The sequence below is a fragment of the Polypterus senegalus genome, chromosome 10, assembly GCF_016835505.1.
Source record: "Polypterus senegalus isolate Bchr_013 chromosome 10, ASM1683550v1, whole genome shotgun sequence".
Lineage (NCBI taxonomy): Eukaryota > Metazoa > Chordata > Cladistia > Polypteriformes > Polypteridae > Polypterus > Polypterus senegalus.
Window position 1 is genome coordinate 53,368,127 of NC_053163.1, and position 18,210 is coordinate 53,386,336.

General features: G+C 37.3%; 1 protein-coding gene across 4 annotated transcripts in view; it reads right to left on the reverse strand.

The window, feature by feature from the left end:
- The window catches only part of klhl4 (kelch-like family member 4), a 452,146-nt gene that overhangs the window by 381,228 nt on the left and 52,708 nt on the right, over window positions 1-18,210 (reverse strand). For 3 of the 4 annotated variants that reach the window (XM_039765784.1, XM_039765783.1, XM_039765782.1), the window contains exon 1: window positions 6,730-7,501. The exons of the other annotated variant lie outside the window; for it this stretch is intronic. In XM_039765784.1, the coding sequence (XP_039621718.1) occupies window positions 6,730-7,148 (419 nt within the window). In that variant the 5' untranslated portion in view covers window positions 7,149-7,501. Of the gene's footprint in view, window positions 1-6,729; window positions 7,502-18,210 lie in introns of those variants that run through there. 4 annotated transcript variants of the gene reach the window in all.

Consider the following 18,210-nt stretch of genomic DNA (forward strand, 5'->3'; position numbering starts at 1 on the left):
ACTTGGGGCTAGGAATTCTATGTAAATGTGGTTATTCCTGAGTCAGACTCAGGGTAATGTGTAATTAACCACTTTACACGCCAGAATAACTCCTGGGACAGTATTCTGGTGCTATCTAGTGAATAAAATAATACAATGCTGCAAAAAATCATAAATATTTCCATGTATTTTGCCTCTCTAAGGTAACTCATCAATATCCATGAGTGACACAAAGCCTTCAACTAAAACACAATGCTGTGTAAACAAGAAGCTGTTAAGCCAGTTTCAGAACAAACTGAAACTGTACCACTGTCAGTATGGCACTACCGGATGTTAACACTAGTGTGGAGAATTGCACGCATACTGAAGAGACTTGAGCTGCAGGTGGAAGTTTCCATCCCATTTTACTTTATGGTTCCAAGCAGAGTTGTGTTGCGGTGTAGCAGTCTATTAGCCAATCAAAATCGCTATGAAAAAGCTGTTTGTTGTTACAGTTCTGCCTTTGTCCAGTCGGAGAGCAGTCACTGGTCATCATATTTTTGATTGCCTGTACAACAAATAATTCTGAGCAAGCATCAACCACAGCACCCACTGTGGTCATCGCTGCTCTTGTGAAAAGAAATGCGATAAACACCTTCAACTCAGAGAGGGAGAGGCAAGTTCATTTTACCATGTGAACATCACTGGCAGAATAAAGCTAAATAATTAAAAAAGCTCTAACTTTTACGAGTAGCCAAAATTTACATCAGGTGTTACAGATTCAAATCAAATGTATGTTTTTATTATATTATAGTAATAAAAATAGCAGCTGACTACTCAAACAAGGAGCAGCCGGACTTGAACCCATAATGTTTTGGTTATAATGCAGCAGTTCTTACCTCTGCAACATCTAAGAACACATATTGATTATCTGTTGATTAACATTTCAGCTTGGGTTTTTAATTCATTGACAGCAACATGTAAATTGAATATTTCTTTCCTTTGGGTATATTCTATAATAAAACAGCATGTGTTTATTATAAATATTTGGACTAAAGTCTTCACACATTATACAGTTCACGTCATTATTACTATAACATGGAAAAACTTTCTGTTTTAATTGTGTGTTCATCATTTCTTGCCTTGCATTTCCTGTCATCCAACATTTGCCCAGATCATTGTAGACATGGAACATGCATGAAATGTATGTATTCCAAATAATTATATATTATTTACTCTATACAACTCCAGGCACTTTACACCCAGATAAAGAAACTTGAGCTGGGAGAACTTCAGCTGCGTCAGTGGGGGATGGGATAGCAGTCGGATTGCTGCTTGTGCTGACTGACACATTTGCAAAACAAAAAATGCTGATGAGGAGGTGCATAGGAATTTAAGGTGGCCTGGGATTATGACTTTTTTCCTAGGCTTCAGGGATTCTAGTGTTAAAAATAATCAATTCAAAAAGTATTTGGCATACATAGAAAATTAAAAACCACAAAATTGCACAAAGAATTCAATAATCCTGTCTAAAAATTGTCAAATACAATATTATAAAGGAAGTATCACCTTTAATTGTACCTAGTAAGGTTTGAGTATTTAAACATTAAAGATAAAAAATGGTGGTCTTTCAAAACATTTCAGTTCCTGGAGGTTATACAGTGAAAAGAAAGACTGAGTACCCTGGTCTAGAGATATCATGTGACATTTGATCATATTTGGCCATAAGTCTGCGTCCCTATTACTTGCCCAGAGAGTCTGGACATTCGTTGTTATTGTTTACATCCCTCTTTGCGCAGACGTGGAGATAGTGTGTGGCATCATCTATTCCGTTATTGCCACCGCTGCCTGCGCTTGGGAAAGCAGATCATAACCTGGTTCTGCTTCAGCCTCACTACAAACTAAGAGAGAGGGAGCTACCTACAACCACACGCTCATTCAGGAAGTGGTCCCCTGAGGCAGAGCAGGCTATAAGAGACTGCTTTGGAACTATGGACTGAAATATCCTTTAGGGGTCACATAGTGAGAACATTTAAGAGGTTGTTGACAGCACTACTGACTACATCAACTTCTGTATGGACATTGTAGTTCCAGTAAGAACAGTACGCTGCTATGCTAACAACAAGCCATGGATTACATGTGACATCACTGGCCTTTTGAACCAGAAGAAAAGGGCTTTTAAATGCTATGATCAGCATGAGCTCAAGGGCATGCAGAATGAACTCCAAGTCCAGCTCAGGGCAGTGAAGGAGCAGTACAGGAGACAACTGGAGCAAAAGTTGCAGAATAACAGCACGAAGGAAGTGTGGGATGGGATGAATATCATTACTGGGTGCAGCTTGAAGCAGGGTGCCTCCATCGAGAGAGACAGGGAGAAAGCAAACCTGATAAACAACTTTTTTTAGCAGTCTGACCACCCTAACCCACTCTCACTCTCTTCTCATAGTAGTTGGACAGCTTAATATCTGTGGCAGAGCGACGGGCATTAAGCAAACTCCTGTCAATCATGAATAATCCACTGCATCCACTGAACAGTGTCATTTTCAGGCAGAGCAGTAGCTTCAGTGACAGACTTTTGTCACTGTCTTGCTCCACTGACAGACTGAGGAGATCGTTCCTCCCCCACACTATGCGACTCTTCAACTTCATCCTGGGGAGTAAATACTAACATTATTTAAAGTTATTGTCTGTTTTTACATGTATTTTTATTACTATTTAATTTAATATTGTTTTTTTGTATCAGTATACTGCTGCTGGATTATGTGAATTTCCCCTTGGGATTAATAAAGTATCTATCTATCTATCTATCTATCTATCTATCTATCTATCTATCTATCTATCTATCTATCTATCTATCTATCTATCTATCTATCTATCTATCTATCTAGTACTGCATCCTCCACCCATCCTTCTGCTGATACCAGCATAGGAGAGAGTTTCCCCCCATCCACAATTACAGCAGCCCAGGTAAGCAGAGAGCTGAAGAGACTTCATGCCAGCAAAGCAGTAGGTACAGATGGAGTATCGCGACGTTGAAGGCCTCTGCATTGGAGCTGGGGAGTCCTCTACAGCGCATCTTCAACCTAAGCCTGGAGCAGGTGAGAGTCCCGAGGCTTTGGAAAAGATGTTGTATCACCCCAGTCCCAAAGGTATCACGTCCTGGTGAGCTGAATGACTTTAGGCCTGTCACCCAGACATCACATGTGATGAAGACCATGGAGTGGCTGCTGCTTCACCACCTGAGGCCACAGATCCACCATGCCCTCGACCTGCTGCTGTTTACATACCAGGAGAAGGTGGAGTGGAGGATGCCATCAACTACATGCTACACCGATCCCTCTCTCACTTGGACAGAGGGAGTGGTTCAGTAAGAATTATGTTTCTGGACTTCTCTAGCGCCTTCAACACCATGCAACCTCTGCTCCTTAGGGACAAGCTGACAAAGATGGGAGTAGATTCATACCTGGTGGCATGGATCTTGGACTATCTTACAGACAGACCTCAGGATGAGTGTCTTGGGAACTGCAGGTCTGACATTGTGGTCAGCAGCACAGGAGCGCAAAAGGGGACTGTGCTTTCTGCACTCCTGTTCAGCCTATATACATCGGACTTCCAATACAACTCAGAGTCTTGCCTGAGTGGACAGGAGAAGGAGTATAGGAGCCTAATCAAGGACTTTGTTAAATGGTGCAACTCAAACTACTTACAACTGAACACCAGCAAAATCAAGGAGCTGGTGGTGGATTTTAGGAGGCCCAGGCCCCGCATGGACCCCATGATCATTAGAGGTGACTGTGCGCAGAGAGTGCACACCTATAAATACCTGGGAGTACAGCTGGATGATAAATTGGACTGGACTGCCAATACTGATGCTATACTTTCTTAGAAGGCTGGTGTCCTTCAACATCTGCAATAAGATGCTGCAGATGTTCTATCAGACAGTTGTGGTGAGCGCCCTCTTCTACACGGTGGTGTGCTGGGTTGGCAGCATAAAGAAGAGGGACGCCTCACGCCTGGACAAACTGGTGAGGAAGTCAGGCTCTATTGTAGGCATGGAGCTGGACAATTTGACATCTATGGCAGAGCAACGGGCGCTGAGCAGGCTCCTGTCAATCAGGGAGAATTCACTGCATCCACTGAACAGTATAATCTCCAAACAGAGGAGCAGCCTCAGCGACAGACTGCTGCCACTGTCCTGCTCCACTGACAGACTGAAGAGATCAGATCATTCCTACCCCACACTATGCGACTCTTCAGTTCCACCCGGGGGGGCAAACGTTAACATTATACAATATTATTGTCTGTTATACCTGCCTTTGCACTCTCCACCTTGTATTTTTTAACTTGCACTGCATTTTTATTTAATTAATATTGTTTTTATCAGTATGCTGCTGCTGGAGTATGTGAATTTCCCCTTGGGCATTAATAAAGTATCTATCTATCTATCTATCTATCTATCTATCTATCTATCTATCTATCTATCTATCTATCTATCTATCTATCTATCTATCTATCTATCGATAGACTGCCATACTTAAGCATTTGCTTTGAATAATAGGCCTGCTATTATCCAAATTCATACCTTGGAACTGCTGTTAGCTGAAACTAACATCCAGGATCATACTCAGCTTCACAGCATTGGGTTTACAGTATATGACTAGGGAAACCTTACCAGGAGGTAAAACATTTTTTGTGGACCTTGGCATTAAAAATTTGGGGAACTTCTACATCAGACAATGCAGAAATTTTATAGATATCATCACAGACAGCAGAACTTTTGTTTTCTAGTTTAGATGAGCTGAGATCAGTGTGGTGGAAGACACAATGAATACTGCATCAACTTCAAGCTCTTTATTGTTCACTGCTAATTTTTGTGGTAGCTACAACATGCAAGATATTATGAGTGATTGCTCATACAACTACTGTAAATATTTCAGGGGTTCCATGGAACACAGCTTAAGAAACACTTGAGAATTTACAGGTATCTACCTTGAATATGAACTGTACACACAAAAATGAATTTGTCAGACAGATGTGACCTAATATGTGACTAAGAAAAATGAGTTAAGTTAGCTATTAAATATTCTTTTTGTTTGATTATTCTGAGAAACAGGGACTTTTCTAAATGATATCTAAAGCATAATAATCAAAAAGCAAATGATACACCTTGAAAAAGTTGTTAAATTCTGTGTTTTTAACAGTTTCCCTAAGATTTATTTCATAATGCTTTATCCACATTTCAGGACAGTGGTTTAACCTTATGTAATTACACTGTTGGTTATATCAAAATGGTCTTTATCCTATAGCATGTCTTAACAAACATTCATAATTTTAACTTTAGTTCTACAAATTTGGTTATACATACTGTTTTTTCTACTAGAGTTCTAATGTTTGAGGACTGACTCATATGGAAAGAGTGTTAACATAACGGCTAGTGTTATTAATAGATATATTGTGTTGCTATCATCACAACAACAACAACACAGTGTTTTAGCTTGACAGCTTGACTAGTATGTACAGTTATAAACATTAATGTATGTTACAAAATGAAATACAGAGAATACAAAATATCAAAAGCAGGTTTATTTGTCTTGAAGTTTAAAGAAATACTAATGTATGTCAATATTTAGAATACATATATTTAGAATTACATATAGCACAGTATAGTAGAATGACTTATATTAAGGAGGATTGTTTAAGATATATTAAAAGAGAGCTTTGGGCTCATTTTGTACATAAATAACAGATTAGCTAAGAGTCTTTCACTGTTTTAAGAAACATCAAAATAAAAGTGTACTTTTATAGATTTGATAGTGGTAAATAAATATGATTGAAAAATGTTTCCATGACATTTTGTTTACTAGCTTTTCATACTCAGAAAAATAATAAACAATCAGTAGTAACACGTTTTTATATAAAATTCTATCTTAATATTACCTGTTTTGTGAAACCGAAATAGGAATCCACATAGGCATCCTCTCATTTGGCTTTACTGTGATGTTCATTTATTTTATTTTATATGTAAATGTGCATCATTATCAACAGTATTCTTTTTTCAATATGCTTATTTATTAAAATCACACCTAGAAAGATTTAGCAGATTAAACATGTTATGAGGAAGAAAAAATTGAATGGAAAAATACTACAGTACTTAAATCAATGAAATTAAAACTGTGCATGACCTTTTTGTTTATATTCATTATACACTGCAGTAGTACAGTCATGTTTTATTCTGGTAAATTGCAGTATCACATTCTATGTTTATTATTTTTTAACTATGATATATTGTTGAAGCACTGCCTACACACCTTTCCAACATATCCACCAATATTATAATTATTTGAAGAACAGAAAGAGCCTATAGGCTATATAATTTGCTGCAGAAATTACACAACCATGAAGCAATGATGTACTAATTGGGTTGCTCAAAAAAGAAATTACTATGTCCATTCATCTTGCAGTATGTATTAGTATTCTGCTGTAAATTAAGAATTGTTTTCATAAAATATTAGACCAGTACTATATTTTTAATAAAGCAAAAATAAACATTCCCTGAATATTGTATTTTGGTAACTATTAACTAAATGGAATACATGTTTTAGTATCTACTATTGTACTACACTACACTTTCAGTATTTTATGTTTTCCAGTTAATCATTATTATTTATGATGCAGAGTCAAGTATGAGTAGCTTTCTACAATAATTGTAGCATTTTAAACTGCAGAATTTTTGGCTTGTCTTCATTCTTAAGTGAATGAAAAACCACGTACCTTTCTTTTTTATATTCTTCTAAGTGATTCTCAGAAACAAATTTGACATCCTCTTTTCCTGTTTTGCATTCTTCTGAACTGGGATTTTCCTGACTGTTGATTTTAGACAGCACATCATTTCCCTGCAAATTTTCTAATATATTCTGTTGATGCCACGAGTGACTTGCTAATCTTGCTGGTGTTGATCCAGGTCCTGAAGCCAAAATGCTATGGACAGGGCTGCTGCTTTTACGAAGTCCACTCCTGTCCCGAGAATGACTCTTCAGCCTGTTGTGAACTGGTGTCCCTCTGTGCTCAAAGCCTTCTTGTTGTATGTAGCCTCCACTAACTGCTGAGCTCTGCGACGAATGGCTAAACCACCTCCAGCGTAGCTTTAGGATCTGTTTAACATCAAACTCTTTCTTCCCAGATACTGACATATTTGTAAAACCAAAAAGGAAAAAGGCAGAAATTGCAGGGAAAAATGCAAAATGTGCCTTATTCTTTGGATGCAAAGTAGCCTTCTAGAAGGTTTCTCGCTTCAGGAAAATTCTTAGTGTTTCTCTGATATTTTCTCCACACATCTATACAAGGGTACACAATGCAAAAGGAATCTAAAAAAGGAACCGACTGGTTTTAAGCTCAGCGGTGTTTCCTCTTTGCACTGATGATGCTAAGTGTGGAGGTGGGGGACTATACTGAAGGGATCATAAGGTCAAATCTTAAACAAGTAAATCAGCTTAGCAAAGGAAAGCAGCAAATAACAGTCTTCTCTCCCTAGCAGCTGAGTCCCCCCTCGCTCTCTCTTTCTCTCTCTCAGTGCCTCTCCACCCTCTCTTCACCTCCCTTTTCTGTCTCAATCACACACGCACACACATGCAAACACACACACACATACTCCCTCTCACGACACTGAGCAGAGACTGACTAACACAGTCCCTAAGTCTGCCAGAATCCCAAGGGAGGCAGAAGCTATAGCTATGAATGCAGGAAACAGCAGTGTAAAATTTTAGACCCAGACCTCTGTTTCTCAAGAGAACATATGACAGGAAACAAATTAATGAACCTTTCATAATGTGTGCATTTTTACCAGGCATATTTGTTTTTAAATGATGTAGTTTAACACACAATTAAAAAAAATCATAACTGCACAGCATCCTTCAGTGAAAATAGTCTTCATTTATCTGGCTTGTTCATGAAATACTGTTTTAAGGATGAAAGAGCATGTTCATTAGAAATTTTAAAACAAACTCTAATTTAATTCTAATTTAATTTTTTTTATTTTTTATTGGTAATAACTCTGCCTGACAAGAGAGGTAATGCCCTTCTGTGGGCTTACGCTAAACCCAAAGCTAGTTTTTGAATATTTTTTGCTACATTAGAAACTTAAAGGTACAAAGCACAAGGATATCAGTGAAAAAATGAGGCCAGATGTACAACTTGTGGTATTACCATGTATTATAAAATGATTTCAATGCAATTACTTGCATTTACTGTATAATAATGATGATGATATGGCTTCAAGGCCAGCAAGGCAATGCACAAGTCTGACACAAACAAAATGTTTTATGTACATGGGGACCTATGCAGTGATAGCAGCTATGAGTAATAACTATTTAAATGTAAGAATTATTAAATGTGAAAGTGTATATCTTGCTATAAAAAGCAAGTGAACAGTTATTAGGTGGCACGGTGGCGCAGTGGTAGCGCTGCTGCTACCTCCCAGTTAGGAGACCCGGGTTTGCTTCCCAGGTCCTCCCTGCATGGAGTTTGCATGTTCTCTGCGTGGGTTTCCTTCCACAGTCCAAAGACATGCAGGTTGTGTGCATTGGCATTTATAAATTGTGCTTAGTTTGTGTGCGCACCCTGGCCAGGGTTTTTTTCTGCCTAGTGCCCTGTGTTGGCTGGAATTGGCTCCAGCAGTCCCCTGTGACCCTGTAGTTAGGATATAGTGGATTGGATAATGGATGGATGGAGAATAGTTATAGGATGGCAGAAGACAGTTTTGTAATTCTACTTTCATTTCAAGAATTTATTAAAAAGTTAGGATACTAGTAATAATACATTTTAACAGTTAACAATGTTTTGTTTTAATTTTCAATTATTACTAGCATTTTGTTCATTTAAGAAATTTTAAAGAACATTTTGCAAATCTGGATCATTGCTTTGTTCTATGCAGTACATTGTCCTAAAACATTGAACATTGTTTATTTTTTTACTTAGTCAACCAACAAGGATTGCAAAATGTTTATGTGGTTTAAAAACTATTTCAGAATAGTTAGATTTTGTATTTAATATGTTTGCAAGCATATTTGAAATATGTTTATTTACGTAATGTATGCCAAAAGAGTATGCAACATCCATCCATCCATTTTCCAACCTGCTGAATCCAAACACAGGGTCACGGGGGTCTGCTGGAGCCAATCCCAGCCAACACAGGGCACAAGGCAGGAACCAATCCTGGGCAGGGTGCCAACCCACCGCAGGACACACACAAACACACCCACCACGGCCAATTTTAGAATCGCCAATCCACCTAACCTGCATGTCTTTGGACTGTGGGAGGAAACCGGAGCGCCCGGAGGAAACCCACGCAGACACGGGGAGAACATGCAAATTCCACTCAGGGAGGACCCGGGAAGCGAACCCAGGTCTCCTAACTACCACTCCTGCTACCACTGCACCACCGTGCTATGCAACATGGTGTTTTTTTTTTTTTTAACTGGAATGTTAACTTGTGTTTGATTTAGGTGTATTACACTTGCCATAATTTATAGTGCTGTAAGTTTGTAAATAAAAATAAACTAAATTCAAATAACAGCGTAAAAGCATAACTATTTTGAGTCACACTTTTATCTCTCTGCATATTAGAAACCCAAAAGTTGATTCATTGTGTTCTAAAAGAGAAATTAAAGCACAAACTAAGCTTGTACTAAGACTTGTACTCCACAGATCGTGCTATATAACCTAACATTCTGTTAGCCTTCTTAATGGCTTCTGAACACTGTTTGGAAGTTGATAGCTTGGAGTCCACTATGACTCCTAAATCCTTCTCATAAGGTGTACTCTCGATTTTCCGACCGCCCATTGTGTATTCAAACCTAATATTTTTACTTCCTATGTGTAATACTTTACATTTACTGACATTAAATTTCATCTGCCACAAATCTGCCCAAGCCTGTATGCTATCCAAGTCCTTCTGTAATGATATAACGGATTCCAAATTATCTTCTAATCCACCTATCTTGGTATCATCTGCAAACTTAACCAGCTTTTTACTTATATTCCTATCTAAATCATTTATATATATATATTAAAAATAGCAGCGGCCCTAGCACTGACCAATGTGGAACACCACTCTTAACATCGGCCAGTTCTGATGAGGTTCCTCGCACCATCACCCTCTGCTTCCTGTGTCTGAGCCAATTCTGCACCAATCTAAAAACATCACCCTGAACTCCCACTTCTTTTAACTTGATGCCCAACCTCTCATGTGGCACCTTATCAAATGCTTTCTGAAAGTCCAGATAAATAATATCATAAGCTCCACTTTGATCGTATCCTTTTGTTGCCTCCTCATAGAATTCCAACATGTTAGTAAAACACGACCTCCCCCTTCTGAACCCATGCTGACTGTTCAGAATAACTCCTGTCCTTGTCATGTGTTGCTCAATCTTATCCTTAATAATTCCTTCCATTAATTTTCCTGTGATGCTTGTTAAGCTTACTGGCCTATAGTTGCTTGGATCTGCCCTGTCACCCTTTTTATATAATGGGATGATATTTGCCATTTTTCAGTCCTTTGGAATCTCTCCAGTGCACAGTGACTTCCTAAAAATATGTGTCATGGGTTTATATATGTACTCACTAGCCTCCTTAAGAACACGAGGATAAATATTATCTGGTCCTGGTGATTTGTTTGATTTCATCTTGTTTAATCTGAGCAGCACTTCTCCCTCTACAATTTCCAAATCCCTCAGTACCTCCTTAGTAGTTGTGTTTACCTCTGGCAGGTTATCCACTTGTTCACTTGTAAACACCTCAGAAAAATGTAAGTTTAGGGCATCTGCTATTTCATTGTCTGTATCTTTTAATTCCCCTTTACTATTCATGATGAACTTGACCTCCTCCTTAACTGTTCTTTTACTACTAAAATACTGAAAGAATCTCTTGGGGTCTTCTTTCGCCTTATCTGCTATATTCCTCTCCAACTGTCTTTTAGCCTCTCTGATATCCTTCTTAATGGTTGCCCTCATTTTCTCATACGCGCTACGGTTCTCTTTGCAGTCATTAGTCTTATATGCCTTATACAGCAGTTTTTTCCTTTGCAACTTCTTTTTTAAATCTTTATTAATCCATCGTGGAGTTTTTTAGTTTCCTATTACTTCCAAATTTAGGTATGTATCTGTCCTGCATTACATGTAAAACATTTTTAAACCTGTTCCACTGCTCCTCGACTGTCTCCACATTTAAAAGCTTATCCCAGTCTGTCCTACTTAGACTGTCGCATCTGCTCAAAATTAGCCCTACTAAAGTTCAATTTAACAATTTTAGTCTTTGCATCTGTACTCTTACAAAATACTGAGAATTGTATTACATTATGGTCACTTGACCCTAGTGGTTCAATCACCTCTACACCCTCAATTCTATCCTGATTATTACAGAATACTAAATCCAGACAGGCTTCACCCCTTGTTGGTGCTTTAACATGCTGTGTTAAAAAACAGTCGCTGATTACTTCTAAAACTCCTGCTCTTGTGCTCCTCCATCTGTAAGGTTATCCCAGTTAATATTTGGATAATTAAAGTCCCCCATGACTATAATAGCACTTCCAAACACCCAGCTACTTTTGCTCTTGTGTGGGCGAAAAAAAAGCAAAAAAAAACCCTTCTAAAGGGAAAAAAGCTTTAAAATTCCCACACGGTTCCTTAGAGGCAACCAAAACCCAAGTTTTTAAGAGCAAAATGTATTTTTTTAATGTAAATCTCACACCACAGAACAAACCAACAACTCTCAACAGACTCTAGCGTTTGCAAAGCACACGTCAGCACAAAGCACACGTGACTCTCAGCTCTGAGCACCAACCACTCTCCCTTTTTTAAACTTTTTTAAACAAACATCTGTTGCAAATCATCATTCCTCTTGATCTATACAATGACCTGACTGGCTCTTTCTTTTGACGTCAGGTGTCTGGTATCAATAAAATGGTGCAGATGATCTATTGAATATTTATATAACTTTTGTCCAAATTTTGATTAAAACTCATTATTTTATACTGAATCTTGTTGAGGATTGACATGGCTGACTAGATTAAGCCACACTATCATCATCAACAATTTTCCCAGCTTCTTTATAGGAATTTCCACATATTCTAAGGCCGGTTAATAGATAGATAGATAGATAGATAGATAGATAGATAGATAGATAGATAGATAGATAGACAGTACATGCCCAAAATCTTACAATTAGATCATTTTAATCCAGAAAAGCAAGAGTACTTCTCCAACAACTATTCCCTCTAGGCAAGCATCTCCTGTATCTCTATCACAGAGTAACAGACAAGGAACTGTACACAGGGCCCTTATTTTCGACTCTTTGTTCTGATGATTTGTTCACTAAAATAACACCTTAGAACTTTGTATACAGATGTATTACCTTATTTCACAATCATGATGATCTTTATCTGATCATAGAATTTCCACCTTATGCCTTTACCTTCCACATTGGTCCTTCAGGCTTACTCATTGATGATTAATAATCTCTTTGTTACAATGCACAGCATTCACAACCCTCCATGAAACTGAATTAATTTATTCAAGTGAATGTTAATTTAATACACAAACCTGCTTTTGTTATCGATGACTATCAAAGTTTTCGTAGGAGGTTTCTCTATAGCTTCCACCACATGGCTTGTAAAAGTATATGTGATCTTTAATATCATTTACGTGACCTCATAACTGACCATTCTTCAATATCTGACTTCCGATATGAATCTTGTATATTTCTGGTAAGGGTTCAGCTCTTAAAGAATATTTGATCATAATGTTATTCAGAAAGGTCACCATTACATTATCTTGAGTTCTCACATTCTGAAATACTTTTCTTCAAAATTAAATGGCAATGTTAACTAATATGCAGACTATACTGTTAGCTGTAACAACTAACGTAGCTTTGGCAAATCACTAGCTATCAGCAATTACAGTATCAGCTATTCCGCATATGAAAACCAATAGCAATTCTCCAGCAATGTTCTATTTTCCTTAATTTTATAATGCTCATCCCTCATGAACTGCACAATTTTTACTTAAAAAATTATCCTTATCACCCCCCTGGAATCAACAGATGGTGCCCAGTCTAAGAACATGTCACTCTGAGATCTTCAGTCCCATGTGGAGGTCTCAAGCATACAGAAAATGAGCAGGATGGTGATTTTAATTAAATATGTAGTCTTTTTGATAAATTAAAGGGATTTGTGGTTGTCTAGGTCTCTTCCACAGAAGAGCTTTCAGGCTAAGCCACACACTCTGGAACAACATGCAACAAATTGAAACTGAACAAAAAACAATTGTTCAGAGTTTAAAATGCTACTGGAAACAGTCTTTCACCATGATAAATAAATTAGACAGACGATGATATCATTAACTCACTGAACCTGGACATACAAATTACAGAAACAATGTTTGCATCCTGTGAATTAAAGAGAATGTTGAATATAGAAATTCCGTTTAATCTCAAAACAACCTATTAATATATCATTTTATGAACTTTTTTTACTTTCTAGAGATGTGTAAAATAACTTTGTTGTGCCACAGTTTGCAGGCTGTAACATGTTTGAACATTGAGTCAGGACCCTGCTCCCTGTCTGAGGTGCTTTATGCTAATTAGTAGTCAGATTTCAGAGTGTAAATATTTATGTGTTTACATCTTTAAAAATGCATTTGTTGGATTCTCATCTGAACTTTTTGCCTGGAAATCCTATAGTGGTTAGCGACAAGCATGGTTTCTTCAGAACACTTCTGGAATGAAAAAGTGATACCAAGGCAAGGGAAGTCCTGGTATTCTCGTTGACCATTGCTAGATCTACAGTTGAGCGGTATGGTAAAAACTTTATATGGCAATATAATTAAAATGATCATAGTTATGAAATTTATCACATTCAAATCTATGTGCATATACTTTTCAGACTGAATCCAGTGTAGGTGTTTCTGCTGGCATTGGTAAACAGTGGGTAGTTAAACTGTAATGTTTGTTTTCATAAGGTCCAATTTAATAAACTAAAGTAATAATAATAATCCATCCATCCATTTTCTAACCCGCTGAATCCGAATACAGGGTCACGGGGGTCTGCTGGAGCCAATCCCAGCCAACACAGGGCACAAGGCAGGAACCAAACCTGGGCAGGGTGCCAACCCACCGCAGAATAATAATAATAATAATAATAATAATAATATAACACATTTTATTTATATAGCACATTTCCTATGCTCAATGTGTTTCCCTATTGTTCAAAATACAATAGGAAAAAGCATAAAAGAGATCAAATACACAACATTGGACACAAAATAATGCCAGACCACTAACTTTATAGAACATTAAATAAAGATAAATAAATACAGGAAATATAAAGCTTTGAATTAGAATAACAGGAAATAAACCAGAATAAATACAAATGTTACAAGAAATCCCTGAACACACGTAATTTGTGACAGAAATGCAACATCATCCTAAGCACCTGAACAGAGAGGTACACTGAAAGAAGTGTTAGAATGTCATAGTAAATTAAATTCTTTCCTGAACAAATGAAATTTAAGTTACTTTTTTGAAGAATGATCTGAGTTAGCTGATCTAATTAAAGTATATTCAAAATATTGCTATTGTGCAAATAATAAAAAAGATCTGAACAAGAAATAAATACACATATACTAGACATGTCATTAAAAAGACAATAAACCTTTGAAACTATGTGTACTGTATAGATTATATAGTAAAAAAAAAGAGTGACAATAAGAAATATTCAAAGAAATACTCTTCCCATTTTCTTTCATTTCCCATTTAACAAAAAAAAAACAAGCCTAACTAGACTTTAATATTGCCTTTAAAATATGTTTATTAATATAAGAAGAAAAATTATATCATGACAAACCAAAAAAAATGTATATCTCCATTGATTGACTACTGCCTCAGTAGAGACTATGAAACCAAGAAGTTCAATACAGCTTACTAAAGAAAGCTTTCAAACCAGTTACACTACTGATTATCAAAGTCCACTTTCTAGAAATAATCATGTTGGTGAAAATATTTTCAAAAACATGTTTTAAATAAGAAACATCATTATTTATTAAACAAAGGCACTCTTCAATTTGACTGAATTTCATCATGTCTGGATCAAAAGATGTACAAACTATGCTTATTGTTGCCTACTTAAAACATTTTTATGCTTAACAATTTTTATTTTTTTTAAACACTCTGTGCTTCCCTTTGAAACCCCTGCAGATTTTGTTTTTTCTCTCCAGTTGTCTGGGGCCTCATGTATAACACCGTGCGTAGAACTCGCACTATAACATGGCGTAAGCACAAAAGCCGAAATGTGCTTACGCACAGAAAAATCCAGATGCAGGAATCTGTGCGTACTCCAACTTCCACGTTCTTCCGCTACATAAATCCCGATCAGCGTGAAAACTAACGCTCGTGCACGCGCATTATGTAACGCCCCAAATCCTCCCAGAATTACGCCTATTTGAATATGCAAATCAATTAAAATCGCCCTTAAGCGCAGCCTTCTGTGAAAAGACAATGGGAAAAGCACGGGGGGAAACATAAGAATTTCAGCGAATACCAAGTGGAGGCAAATGAAAAACATACTATTTGTTCAAATAAGCCGTGGTATAATCAACAAAAGGAAGTTGATCGAGTGACATAGCGTGTTGGAGAAACATGAAAGCTCACATCCACAAAATCGCACAGTGCCGGAAATAAAAAAGAAGTCACATATCAAAGTCGCCGTGGAAAGCCGAGTTGTAAGCCCACTGTCTGAGTGTCATATGAAAGCTTATTAGGGTACAGAGAAAAAAGCCATACGGTGGGGAAAAAGCACGAAATGTCCACTTCAATCTCGACATTTCCACTTTAGTCACGTAGTTTATTTTGTCATTAAAGTAGAACATCATAAAATTCATCTTAAAATTGTTTAATTAACCAGTTTCTAAAATCACATTGTAATTAAAGTAGCACGTTAAATGCTTTGTTTTGTATTTGATCTTCTATGTGCTCTATGTGTGTGAATCACTATTTGCTTCTTAAACCGGCTCTCTTCCTCCAACTGGACACAGAGTCCATTATATTCGTGATATTACAGCTCTCTGAATAACTAAAATACTGAGATGTATACGTGATGTCATTTTCATGATGATAGGAGTTAAAGCACGTTATTAAACATGTGTTTCACTTTGATGAAATAATTTATTGCAGCAGTACTCAGGGGCGGCACTAAGCTTGTGGTGGCACTGGGCAGAGGAAGAATCGGTGGCTCCTTCGCCGCCAATGTCATGCACGGTGGATGGCCACGTATGTTGCAGACACTAGCCGCCTCGTGCTCATGACACAAACATTTAACTTTTGCCGAAATTTGTCGCTGCGTTTTTAGCTGTGTTGTTATTTTATCTTTCTGTTTTATATTCAATATATATTGGCGTAGCCGTCACTGCAGTCAGTGCTTTTCTTTCCCCAAGTAACCGATCGCCATACAATCAGCTCTGTAATAGACGTTAAGCCATCTGTAAGCTTAGCGCCGATTCTTCAAAACGTTTAAAGAACATTGAAATATCTTCGTAGTACATGTTTAATTATTCTATCCTTAACAACACTCCCAGTGAAGAATATAGATTATTTAAATGAAGTTAAAGTTTTATCTGTATAATTTAACAAACATATTTTGCTGCATTTCACCTTAGAAATGATATTGTCATCATATGTAAATACACGCTTTATAAAGTGGCTCAGGTTGTGCGATATTATAACTATAGTGCAAGTTTACAGTGGGGTGATTGTACTTATAAGTACAAACAGTTCTACAAGGAGCACTTGATTGGCTGCATTTGAAGTTCTTGGGATTAAACTGTTTTGAACCGCGAGGTCCGTACAGGAAAGGCTTTGAAACGTTTTGCCCTGGCAGAGACAGCGTGTGCTTAATGCCATATACCGATAATTCTCTTTCCGATCAGCTGCTGCTGTGATTCACACTCAGATACAGTGATATAAATACTCCGAGTGGTGCAGTGAGAGATATATGGAAAAAGATGATCCGCTGTGGCAACTCCTAACGGGAGGAGCTGAAAGAAGAAGAAGAAGAAGGAGAAGTGAGAGTAACAACGCTAAAGCAGTTATGGCATTTGGAATACTATGGCTGTTTCCTGGACCATTATATTGTTACAAGTTAATTACAATCAGATGCATTACACTAATAAACAATATGCGGTTAGTTTCTGTGTATTTATAAAGCCGCGTCATGAAAATAATGAGTAATCACACAAGAACAGTAGCACTGCTTTGACGCTGGGTGCCGCCAGTTTGCAAAACCGAGCGGAGAACTTGCGTATGACAAGGCATGAGGTACCGTGGAAAAGTGCGTGGCTTTACGCCAAGTGTAGGTTTTATACATCGCAATTTGAACGTGGAAAAGTTCTTACGCAACATTTCTGTGCGTATGCACTGTTTATACATGAGGCCCCTGGAGTTTTGTTTTTGTTTTTTCTTTCCTCCCTGGCCATCGGACCTTACTCTTATTCTATGTTAATTAGCGTTGTCTTATTTTAATTCTTACTTTGTCTTTTTTTCTCTTTTCTTCATCATGTAAAGCACTTTGAGCTACATTACTTGTATGAAAATGTTCTATATAAATAAATGTTGTTGCTGTTGTTTCCCTTTGTACTCTAAGCATGTGCTGATTTTCCTTAATGCTTAATTGTGGACTGCCTTATTATCATTATCATCAGTGTCTGAAGAGGAAAAAATAACCACTGGTACTGGTTTTATTGGCTTCTTCAACAATTGTGGGAATGGTAGAATGGTCACCCCTGAAAGTCAAAACATGTGATCATGTTTAAAAACAGCTCCAGGGGTGGGGGTTGGCTAGGGATTGGAATTGTGTGTTGTAAGAAGTGCCAAAATTACTGCTGGTGAATTTTAGGCAAAAAGGAAAAATAGATAGATAGATAGATAGATAGATAGATAGATAGATAGATAGATAGATAGATAGATAGATAGATAGATAGATAGATAGATAGATAGATAGATAGATAGATAGATACTTTATTAATCCCAAGGGGAAATTCACATAATCCAGCAGCAGTATACTGATACAAAGAAACAATATTAAATTAAATAGTAATAAAAATGAAAAGAATTAAAATAAAATTAATGTTCACATTTACTCCCCCGGGTGGAATTGAAGAGTCGCATAGTGTGGGGGAGGAACGATCTCCTCAGTCTGTCAGTGGAACAGGA